This window comes from Ruditapes philippinarum, unplaced genomic scaffold (genome assembly GCF_026571515.1).
Source record: "Ruditapes philippinarum isolate M1 unplaced genomic scaffold, ASM2657151v2 ctg14_1_1_1_1, whole genome shotgun sequence".
Taxonomy (NCBI): Eukaryota; Metazoa; Mollusca; class Bivalvia; order Venerida; family Veneridae; genus Ruditapes; species Ruditapes philippinarum.
Genome location: NW_026851921.1, coordinates 384,354 through 397,131, shown reverse-complemented (window position 1 = coordinate 397,131; position 12,778 = coordinate 384,354). Strand labels below are relative to the sequence as shown.

Below are 12,778 nucleotides of genomic sequence, written 5' to 3'. Positions count from 1 at the left end.
CCGACATTACTATTTAGTTTTGTATAAATGCGGTGGCATAGCATTTTTCACAAATGCAATCTTGTTTTCATCAATATTTCTCAATATTTCATTTTCAAGTACATAATACATAATTATACTTTTGAATTTACAGAATGAAAGTTACTGCAAAATTTCTTACGAAAACGACACTGCCTTGATGTTGTGTAAAACCTCAGCCCTTGATAGCTGGAATAACCTCCCATATATAGCAGTACCATCTTTGAATAATACATATGGCAAAGTAATCACAATACGCACACATCCAGTTCGTATAGTTAAGGATCCATTTATGGATCAGACGGACACGGTTCTTCCATTTCCGGCTGGCACGAATCTTACTAAATTAGAGTTTAAGGTTTGTGTTTATTGTGATTTATTGAATTAGCATTAATGACATGGAATTAGAACTTGCAATGTTGTCGGTTGGCATTTTTAAATCAGAATCCCTATCTAGTGAATAAAATATAATAATTGTATGCAATTTTTTCACACCACGATAATTTTCTATCGGTCTTAACGCCACAGGCTTGTAAAAATATATAGAGGATATTTGTTTATTTCAGTTTAAGATAGAAATATATTTCACCGAGTGAGCACCAAAAGGTATATTTCACGAGTGGCGCAGCCACGAGTGAAATATGAACTTTTGGTGTTCACAAGGTGAAATATATTTCCATCTTACACTAAACTAAACAAATTATCTTTTTATTATATGCAAAGAAACGTTTTAAAAAGACATTAAACCTAATACTAAATGAAAAGCGCACTGGTCAAATATTAATACAACGTGACGTTATTTACGACGTCACGTCATTAAGTTGGTTCCAAGTACTGTGCACGCTGGTATTTCACTGTAACAACGTAAGGGGCTTAAATTCAAAACAGTGAAATTATAACTTCACTGTTTAAAACAGTGAAATTATCAGTTTTATATCACTGATATATTTCTATAAACCACCGAAAAGCATGTAATAAAAAAACATCTAATTAATACATTTTTTCCTTCTAAAGGGGTCGTCTCTAGAAGGGATAGGTAAAGATGACGTTGCAATTTTAGTAGGGTCAACCAAGTGCATCGTAGAAAATGTTCATGAGAACGGCATATCGTGTTTGATGATTCACCATATGGAGGTTACAGACGGACTTAAGGAACGTGTTAAGGTACACTTCCTGTAGGGTTTTTGTCAAATCATAATATTATCTTGGTTATAAGCTCATTATGCCTTAAAAATGCTTCAATTTTTATTTCTCAAAAGCTTTTTAATTTTGGTGTATTTTTGTAGTACAAATGTATCCAGAAAAAGTTACTCTTTGGTTAGTTGAACCATTTTTTCCATGTGTTTTTGTGTATCTTTTCTTTTTTGGCAATGAGTACGTTATATAGTGAATAAGTATATTGTAATGTATGGAAGTCAAAATACTACATTACTTACATTATGCTATATTTGCGACACAATATTCATATTTATCGCTACTTTATTCAGGTTACACGCATCTAACATTTCTCTTAAACCATGAAACATTTGAGCCGTGTCACGACAAAACCAACATAGTGCGTTTGCGACCAGCATGGATCCAGATCAGCCTGCGCATCCGCGCAGTCTGATCAGGATCCATGTTGTTCGCTTTCAAACCCTAGAACAAGTAGAGAAACTGATAGCGAATAGCATGGATCCTGATCAGAATGCGCGGATGCGCAGGCTGGTCTTGATCCATGCTGGTCGCAAACCCATTATGTTGGTTTTGTCATGACACGGCTCATTTTAAAAATTCATGTTCGCTTTTTCTATAGAAGTAAAAAATGTTTCTGAGGCATGATGTGCCTTTAAGGTCCAAGTTACCGACAGTATAACAGTCACATGGCGACTTTCCACCTCAGGTGCCACAAAAGATATCTTTATATTGATCAGCAACAGTCCTTTAGGTTTAACATATTTAGTATTCGCTAGTATCAGTGATTACTCATTAGTAAATTTTTTCTTGTTAAGTAGTATGTATGGAACACAAAAATAACGATTTGTTTCCGTTTTGCTACTTTTATGACAAATCATTTCACATTCAACGCCGTTTTCTTCATGAATTATGCATCTAACATGCAATAAAATATATATTAAAGCATTGTTAATCATAAGGTTGCCTTTTTGTCACACGAAAAATAGTATTTTATTACTGAGACATGATGTGCCTTTAAGCATATACTATAAAAAAGGCATTTTAACAATACGTTTGTTCCATAGCAACGCGGAAGATCTTGCACATTTTGCGTTATGTGTAGGGCAAAATGAAAATTGAGGTGATATTGTTTCATATGATAAGGAAAATTATTTTGTCTTATCATACATACAATGTCTTGTTGCTCATCATGTCTTACGGTCAATTTTGCATGAACACCAGTTGTTTTATTTACCGCGATTACCTTCTGCTGAGAAATGGTCGACCAATTACTGTACTTGTAGGACCAATTACTTTACTTGAGAAGAACGTGTACTTTATGTGGTAAACGTATGAAACCATCATACGCATTCCCTTCCAAAAACAAAACAAAAAAGAAGAAGAAAAACAAAAACAAAAAAAACAAAAAAATTTGCCTACCGAGTTTCTGATTGCAGTACTTTGTGAAGGTGTAATAATCATGCTACATTATATTTCTGTTTATTATTGAACCATAGTGGAACTATACTTTTGTTTTTTCACCAAAGTGTGACATTGGATATCGGACGTACGACTTAGGCACAGTTGCATTCCAGAAGCCGCTCCCGAGCACCAGTATTTCTACGAACAAAAGTGACGACTATTTCGCAAACATGTTTGTCACCGGCGGAGTCATTGTGGGATTTGTTGCCTTTGTGGTCTTTATCTTGGTAATAAGAAAACAAAGAAAGAAGCGTCTTTTATCTATGGATGAACCTTACAACGTACATTACCGTCGAGACAGCAATATACTTACACTGGATGGTCTGTCTGAAAGCCATCAGTCTGACGCCATACAGAACAGGCAAAACGGTAACAAAAAACTTAGGTGATATGGCAAGACTACAATTTAAAACTTTAAGGAACTCCACTCATATCTAAATGCCCCAAAACATTTTTTTTTTACATAGATCAGTTGAGCCACTTCAAAGTGAAAGATATATATGCAAAAGATGAATGAGAAATATACTAAGAAATAAATTGGAAATTGTATTTTTGCGTTATATTTCCCCAATGTGAGTGAAAAGCATTGCAACGCTTTTCAATTTTGGTCATTTTTCACAATTTGAATAATTATTCTGGAAAAACGGAGTGAGTGAATGATCTGTAAGACCTACTTCAAAATGAACATTAATCTCGAAAACTTATTTTCAGCCCGTTATGTCAAAAACCTTCAGCGAAGTCCTTTTAAAGATCGCGAGAGTATCACCTTTTCTGATAAATGAATAACTGGCTTGAATTTGAAACATCTTGAAAATTCAACTCAACTTGTAGATCATAATTTACATACTTTTAAAGAGCTTTTACATATCTTATATGTCCATGTCGGGATCATTTCAGATTACCAAGAGCGCATACATATTCGAGGTACACACGAGAATACCGACGTAAAAGAGACGGACCCGCTTCTTCCATTAATTGACGATGATACGCGTGATCAATTTGCACGGAAAAATCTCATCATTTCAAACGAATGCCTCATTCTAGGTGAAATAATCGGACAAGGTATATAAACAGCCACTTCCGACTGAATGTCTTTCTAAACAATTAATATATACAAATGGAAACTTTTCTCATTCCTTTAAACCATATTCCATTTTTTGCCTCTGAAAAAATTTCTTTAATAAATGAATCATTCATGCCTTAACTGCATGTTGCAACTTTTCCACAGACAATTCTTATTGCTCTTGTTGTCTGGTTTTTTCGTGCTCTTTTTTCTAAGTTTAATTGGCAAATCTTGTACATCGGAAAAGATCTAACACTGACAGCGATGGCAAATGCAGTTAATTATATGAAGTACAAACTTTTCTAAAATGGAAATGAGACATCGCATACGAAACAACCTTCTATGTTAGAATGCTCAAAATGGCAATTTTCCATACTTAAAAAGACCTTTTTTAGAAAAAGCCAGAGAGTTGAATGGGATATTTTAATGAATTTTGAATATTGAAAAAAATATTATTGTATATTAAATATATATCTGATTGCTTTTTCCCCTCCTGCTTTCTTATTGGTTAATTTATATCTGCTCAGATAAGATAAGATAAGAAAATATATTCTTTCATAGCAGCAAATTGTTGCTTCATTGAAAACAGACTGACATATAATTAGAACAGCATATATATCCAACCACGTCACATCAAATATTGGGATGTACATCGTAAACAGGGCCGGGTAACACTTTGAACAGGTAGGTCTTCCTTGAAGTATACAGTTTAAAACCTACTGCTTGATCCTTTGATTTGTTGCACGATTTTCTCAATCCCTTTGCTTTCTGTTCACAGGAATATGCATATGGCTTATTTGTCTACATATATAAAACAAATATTGTAAGAATAATATTTCTTAAATATTAGAATCCAGCATGTATTTGCCAAAATGCCTGTGTTTTTAGTCTGTCTTTCGGACAATTTATTAATAAAACGATAAAAGACTGTCAGTTAAACAAAGAACAGTGTAGTGCACTGTACAAAATATACCGTTACAATGTATATAAATCAAGTATATGTTCCAGAATGAATTTTGCTGAAACAACAAACGACAACTGTGTAATTTATTCTAAAGCACATATTCTTTGAACACTGATGTAGGTAATATTGTAAGCTTCAAATATTGTTTGGTAAATGTTTTTTTATAACAGCTTTGATAGCATTCCATTTTCAAAACGACAGTATTACACTGTTTCTTTGCAAGCGTGTCTTGGCATTTCAATATTTGTATGAAACAATGCGTTTGTCTTTGCTGTATATAACAAAACGTTGATTTAGTTTACATTTAAAAGTTTTAATCCATCAGTGAACTTGATCTAGATTCGATTGAATTTTCTACGATATCATATGAATGGCATTAAATAATTGTCTCAACAATGCTTTTAAAATTTCATTCTTTTGCCATGTGTTTTAAATTGTCTTTATATATTATGACATAATGATTTCAGGGCATTTCGGATGTGTTTACAAAGGCTATCTCACTCTCCCTAATGAAAAGGCTGAGACTATTGTAGCTTGCAAAACGCTTCACAGTAAGTATACATATAACAGACAGGTAATAGTTTTGTTAGAATTGATCTTTTAACGAAAGAACCTTTTTATTTTTATTTTAAACAACACAAAAACTCGAAAAAACGGTGTCCCATCAACGTCATTGAACACGTCATTACGTGAAAATAGTTCACTCAATTTTAATAATTCCGATTATGAAAATAAATTAATTGCGACGGGCATGCAGGAAGTCTTCGGACAGGAACAATTCTAAAGATGTCTTTATTTTTACATAAAAATCCCAAAGATGTGTATATATGTTTCATCAACAGCCATAAAGAAATGTCTTGGTGTTTTTCAAAGAAACAGTACTAAAGAAAATATATTGAAATTTTCACGGAAACAGCCCTTAAGAAAATGTATTGAAATTAAAAGGAAACAGTCCTAATAAAATGTATTGATATTTTACGGGAAACAGTCGTAAAGAAAATGTATTTGATATTTTAACGGAAATAGTCCTAAAGAAAATGTATTGACATTTTACAGGAAACAGTCCTAAAGAAAATGTATTGATATTTTAAAGGAAACAGCCCTAAAGAAAATGTGTTGATATTTTACAGGAAATAATCGCAAAGAAAATGTATTTGATAGTTTAATGGAAATAGTACTGAAGAAAATGTATTGATATTTTACAGGAAACAGTCCTAAAGAACATGTATTGAAATTTTAAAAGAAACAGTTCTTAAGAAAAAGTGTTGATATTTTACAGGAAACAGTCCTAAAGAGAATGTATTTAAAATTTTAACAGAAATAGTCATAAAGAAAATGTATTATTATGTTACAGGAAATAATCCTAAAGAAAATGTGTTGATTTTTTACAGGAAACAGTCGTAAAGAAAATGTATTTGATATTTACACGGAAATAGTCCTAAAGAAAATGTATTGCTATTTTACAGGAAACAGTCTTAAAGAAAGGTGTTTAAAAATTTTCAGGACACAGTCCTAAAAACGTACTTGATATTTTACAGGAAACAATCCTAAAGACCTTGATGTGAACATGTTCCTGAAAGAAGCCCTGCTAATGAAAGATTTTCACCACAACAATGTTATGGCGCTGATTGGAATATGTCTTGGTGTAGAGAAGCTTCCTTTGGTAGTTCTTCCCTTTATGAATAGAGGCGATGTACTCTCTTACATCAGAGATGTCAAAAATGTATGTTATAACACCATTCTCTCATCTTTAATGCTTGCATTCGCAATTTTTTGGTCACTTTCGTCAAACTTCGGATAAAGAGTATGATTAAAAAATCATGGATGTGTCTCCAATGGATATTCTTGCATATGCAATGTTTCGGTGCGTTTCCACTAATCATTCAAGCATTTTAAGAAAAACTTACTGAGTATACGTTGTTATTGATTAAAGCTGATGTTATTAAACCGGAAACTTTAATTTTCTTACTTACGATTTTAATATGGTTATACGCTTTCGTACAACATTAAAATTGACCAATTCATAACAATTATATAGCAATCATGCCAGATATTTCCGATGTCTTTTGGTCTTTAATTTACAGAAACCTACGGTTAAGGAATTGGTAGTTTTTGGAGTCGACATTGCAAATGGAATGCACTATCTTTCACAACTGAAGTTTGTCCATCGAGACTTGGCAGCAAGAAATTGCATGTAAGTATTTTTTTTTAATATCTGTCTTAAAATTCAAATAAGTATTAGTATATCATAGACACTTTTTAATTAAATACATGTAGGTATTATTTATGACTCTGGTGTAGTGTTGCGGGAAATCATTATTTGTTAACTACATGCCTGCAGAAAAACTAACAAATTACTAACTGAAAAATGTGGTACATTTGTACATCTTTGAATTTTCATGAAGTGTTTAACTAAAAGCTGTCTTGTACAACTTTTCAGTAGATCTATTAAAATCATTTTTCTCACCTGTAATAAACTAAGACACATTTGAAGAAATCAATCCAGTAAACAGATGTGTCTAACCCCATGTAATGTTAGCGTAAGGCATTGCATAAATACTAGCTTAAGGTCTTCAGCGTACCCATTTTTATACTGTGACAGGACGGTTTTAATGCCGCATCAGATAGAATAAAAAATGTTAAAAAAAACGGCTTATAAAGTTTTGGAAGCCAGAACTACATACATGCATGTAGAAACACATTTCATAGTAACATAGAAACCCAAAGTTTGACACACGGTCGTCATTTTTTGGCCATTCCGTTCTCTTCACGTCAACTTCATTGACAAAAGTACATTTGTACTGGACAAACTATGAATCAGCAAAAAATTAAACAATTTAAATAAGAAAAAAGTAGTAAGGTTCGTTTATTCATTATGTTAGGATCGATGATGACATGAGGGTGAAGGTCGCTGATTTTGGCTTGTCACGTGATGTTTATGAAAAGGAATACTACAGCTCCTGTGATAAGAAAGCACAACTTCCGGTAAAATGGATGAGCCCAGAAAGTCTCGAGTTTGGACTATTTACACATAAATCAGATGTGGTGAGAATGATTTAAAATCTAAAAAATAAAAATGGTGATATTTTTTAAAATGTATTAGAAAACAGTGGTAAAATATCTGGTTTGTATTAAACTAGTTCAACTTAAAATATAATGATAATCATAGATGACGTTCACAGATACAAAGTACAAAGGTAGTCAGGAATGACACATTCTTCTTTTCCAGTATAAATAAAAGATCGCTTAGCACTTTGTATCTACAAAGAAAATCACAACAATATACGTATTGTTCTGGACACCTTCATTTACATTTATTTTATAACAAGTGCAAGTATGTCTTGTTTAGTCGCAAGATTTCGCCCTTCCCATCAGACTTTGTTATTAAAAATCATCGAAATGTTCCGATTGTCAACCCAATCGAGACACCTCTGCTATCATCAATAATTATCTGAAGACTGGTGGAAAGGGCCGAAATGTTGCAATTGAGTGTTAAAGATTTGAAAAATGAGAATGTAAAAAATATCAAGCAAATTGAAAAATCTATATCTATTTACTCACACCATTGCTTTATTGTTGTTGTTTTTTAATCAGTGGTCATTTGGTATTGTTCTTTGGGAACTTCTGACAAGGGGCGTCAATCCCTATCCCACGGTTGATAACTGGGACATTTTGAGGTATCTAAAAGAAGGCAGACGACTTAATAAACCAGACTTTTGTCCGGATGAAATGTAAGTTAATCTTTTTTTAAATCAGAACATGAAAATGTAATATATGTTGTGTGAATAATTGTACCGAAATTGGATTTAAATTTATTATTTTACGGGACACAGTTCAAGAACGATGTAATTTACATACTGGGACTTTTAATTATGTAAGCTTGTAACAACCTAGCGCCATCTTATATGTCTGAATTGTTTACTATTTCTGGCAAGCAATGAATAATGACATACATATATATTGTTATAACGTTACCAAAACACGTCAAAAATTATGGACTTTTTGTTACAAATATTCAAAGTTTGGAATACAGTACCATTTAATGTCCGTTCCACTAATTCATTTTTGACATTTTTTGAAAAATAAATATTTAAAAAATATCTTGCAGCTCAATAGATAATACAAAATGTAATAGTTATATAAATAGATCTACATGATCTTCATCGTAACTATATATGTCACTATTATTAAATTTTCTGTTAAAACTTAACAAATAATTTCAAATAGTGACAAAGTGCTTTGGTATGTACAGAAGTTTCAGCTCCTTGCGAAAGTGAAGGCAACTAGTACTGGTAAACTGCTTGACAGCCTGCCCAGGAACGATGCGTTGGTTGAACTGTGCTCTGGTAAATTCAATGTGGCTTACTGACGTGATCCGGAGTGAAAACTACCAACAACACCACCACTGAATGAAATCTCTATGCCAGCCCGCATAGCTCAATCGGTTAGAGAGCGGGACTTGTAATCTCGACATTGTGGGTTCGATTCACGGGGTGGCCAACTAAAATTACTAATCAGACATTCGAATTGGACTTTAAATCGAGGTCCCGTGTATGAGTAACCATGAGAAGTTTCTGGATTTGGGGAATTTTTCTGCATCTGTATCTTGCACTATCCTCCAAAATATAAAATGACTAATACTCTTCTGGAGGACTCGCCCATATGGGCAACCGGTGGCGAGTATAAATAAACTTAAAAACATACACGAATGAAATCTCTTGCACTTTTCATCAATGAATGGAAGAACTCACTCTCTATGGTGGACAAAAATAGTATTGTGATATTTGGGTAGTATATATAGCTAGTCCATTCTAATGCCATTATATTATTTATGTGCTGAAATTATTCTTGTTTTAAAGGTATCGCATCATGCAGCAGTGCTGGAAGTGGGATGCTGATGAGAGGCCTTTGTTTGGAGATTTGACTATCAGAATTCCTGAATTATTGAGAAAACTCGAGAGAGCATCTGAGAAGAGGAAAACGCTAGAGGAAACAACCTATTGAATCCATCAAAAAATAAATTGATTGAAGACGTTCTTTCATATTTGTAAAATCTACAAAGGTTTATCTTTTTATCTTGAAATGTACCTTTTTTTCTTATGCTCATTCCCTTTTCTGATATTTTCTGTGAAAAAAATGTACATATACATTGTATTTTCTGTTGGAAAATGATATAAAGAGAAGAAAGGTTGTTTACAGAAAGGAAAAAGAACTTATACATGTAAATGTCAATTAAAAGTCTGCTCTCGGTCACTTGAATTATAGAAGATGCAAGTGGTAGTGAGCCCAGATTTAATATCCGCCTGTCCCCGCGCTACAAGGAAACTGTGTTTTTTTTGCACACCAAAATAGTAACGGATCTGTCAAACCAGCTGTGCGAGGGGCGGGGGGAGGTATTTAGCGGGCATTTTCCCATTGGCGTTCCACCAAGTACCGGGCCTTAACTGTGGGTTCGATAATCTGAAAGCAATGTGTCGTTATTTCTCGGGGATTGAAAAGTCAGGGTTAAAAATGACTGGTGCCCTAGTTATAACAATATTGTTGTTGACAATGAAAAGTACCTGTATTGTATTGTCGTAAAAAAACTAGAACGTATAGCTAGTGCACTGTATCTGAATTTCATGTATGTTTACTAACTACAGGTGTGTAAAGGAATTTATTTTTGAAAGTTGTGTGACTGATTCTTTATTGTAATAATGGCATGTACATAAATTATGATACTAGTATTATTGTGTTTGCAAGCTGGGATTGCAACTTTAAAATGGCACAAGATGTAAATTATTTAACATAATCACATAATTATATAATACGAAGTATCACTCATGAAAATTGTTTGTAAATGCACATGTACATATGGTCTTTGCACGGTATTGTAACTTATGTCCTCTTTATATTTTCAACAATTTTCGAATGTTTCTGCAAGTCGGAATAACATTTCAACCTCCGACACCAATTCAACTCGTTTAGCTCACAAACATTTGTTACTTTTTTCCATAACTGCTTTATATAGAATGGCACGAACGTGCCACATCACTGAATGATCCAACATTGAATAATCCACGATAATCGCCGTATGTGCACGATGAGGATATTTTTGAACTCATTATTATACTTATTTCATTTTTCAAATATTGAATTCAAATTCAACTTAAGCCGGTCCTTGTGGGGTACAGACGACTTTATTTCACTCAGGTGTCACAAAGTATACAACATTTGGATAATCATAATAGATGTACCATTTCCGTTCATAAACAAGTTCAATCAAACCGAGCCTGCAACATATTCATTTTTTTGCTGCGTTGTCTCTGGAACAATAAGATACCTATTTAGCTTCGTCAGTCTAAGACAATCAGAAATTCATAATGTTATTTAAGCGATCCATGCAGTAAATGGTATATTTATATACAAGTATATTCTTGTCACATGTATTGAAACATAAAGTAAATTATTTCTGTAGTGCGGAAGCTATAACTTGTTTTTTCCATTCACGCAAGATGGTCAGGCCACTCTGTAACGATCTTGTGTTTCGTTTAGGCAAGGCGTTACATTCAGGGACATCTTGTCTATCAAATAAATGCTGCTTGTTGCATGATATTAATTCGGTGGCACATGTATGACATTTGTAATATTCACCCGCTGAGTTCAATAGGTGGGAGCATCGGATAAGTATTCAAGTTCGATCCCCGACCATTGAGTCTAATGATCATGTGTCTCTTGCCGCGGATTCTGAAATAATGTAGGGTTAGTAGTCGATCAACTGCGGAGAAATGTTAATCACTCCATCCGAGAACGCCGGTTTGGTGGATCGACCGCCGAGAAATATAAAAAAAAACGTGTTAATATTGGCGTAAAAACACACGACAAAATGTGACATATGCATTTATTTATCTCCTAGGAACGAGATAATATCTCGCTGGAACGAGTAAATTATTTCATGAGAGCGAGATGATATCGCTCTCGATCTTATCTCGTGGTCGTTAAATAAATAAAGAAGTGCTCACGTCACCTCTGTGCCACCAAGAAAAACGTTTTCATTTGTTTTCTTTACATTATTATATTTGCATACGGTTAGTTTTTCATGTATCTTTTATCGACTTCATCATTGTTCATTTCAACAAATGGCATATTTAAACAATCTAAATTATGCGGCTATGCGTGTATTATTATAAATTTTAAAGCAGCACGCCTCCAGATTCATGCTAATTTTCATGAAAATGTATTTAAAAGTATAATACCCGGTATTGTGAAGTAACAAAAAGGAAGCAATTTACACATTATAAATGGCACTTGCAAATTGCAACCCACGTTAATCACCAATAAAAAATGGTAAAATTACTCCTTACTGCGTTAGTAACGCGTGCAGTAGCAATTTAGTTATAAATACCAAAAAAATAATCGCACATAACATGTTAATTATTACTTGAATCTTTAATCGTTTTACTTTTCTTAAAATCTTAGTAGATTTTTCTTTAAGTTTGATTTAATTGAATTATTTTGGCTAATCTGGAGGCGTGTAGCTTTAATTTTCAAATGGTATTCTTGTCCATTTTTTTATATTTCAAGATTTGTTTACATGTAGTTGGTTTTGTTTTATATATGTAAATATACTCAGTTGCAAAAGAAAGTGTGCACTTGGTTTCTTGACAATTCTGTATATTCTGCCAAAATATTGGCAAATTTTATATTAAATTTTGCAGAACTGTATTGACCCAAATTGGTTTACATTGTATTGAAATTTGATAATTATTAGAATTGTTGTTTCGTATTAATAGCGGAAGAGCGAAAGGTAAAAGTAGCAGAATTGTGACTTTTTAACGCTCTTTGTATGATTGCGTGACTGTTACGTCAATGTTATCAATGGATTAACGAAAGTGTTCAAGACTGCCTGGGTTTTAATGATGTTCCATTGAAAGATTCAAGTATTCAAAAGCAAAAACGGATTCATAAAAGCACAATTCTGCAACTTTTATTTTCCATCCCTCAGCTGTTTATACATAACCAAAGTTCTGATATTTATCAAACTCAATTAAATATAAACCATCGTGTGTTCAATACATTTCTGCAAATTTTTAATACCATATAAGCTAATATTCTGC

The 12,778-nt window shown here is 33.1% G+C and overlaps 2 protein-coding genes across 2 annotated transcripts in view; both read left to right on the top strand.

Annotated features, from left to right (window-relative positions):
* Positions 1 to 11,094, top strand: part of LOC132742768 (hepatocyte growth factor receptor-like) — a 29,058-nt gene extending 17,964 nt beyond the window's left edge. Inside the window, exons 10-19 of the mRNA XM_060731247.1 lie at positions 134 to 376; positions 1,033 to 1,182; positions 2,721 to 3,024; positions 3,553 to 3,717; positions 5,150 to 5,233; positions 6,221 to 6,405; positions 6,767 to 6,876; positions 7,565 to 7,727; positions 8,277 to 8,413; positions 9,542 to 11,094. Coding sequence (XP_060587230.1) covers positions 134 to 376; positions 1,033 to 1,182; positions 2,721 to 3,024; positions 3,553 to 3,717; positions 5,150 to 5,233; positions 6,221 to 6,405; positions 6,767 to 6,876; positions 7,565 to 7,727; positions 8,277 to 8,413; positions 9,542 to 9,686 — 1,686 coding nt within the window. The 3' untranslated portion in view covers positions 9,687 to 11,094. The remainder of the gene's footprint in view (positions 1 to 133; positions 377 to 1,032; positions 1,183 to 2,720; positions 3,025 to 3,552; positions 3,718 to 5,149; positions 5,234 to 6,220; positions 6,406 to 6,766; positions 6,877 to 7,564; positions 7,728 to 8,276; positions 8,414 to 9,541) is intronic.
* Positions 1 to 12,778, top strand: part of LOC132742779 (uncharacterized) — a 90,544-nt gene that overhangs the window by 20,246 nt on the left and 57,520 nt on the right. The gene's annotated exons all lie outside the window — the stretch shown is intronic.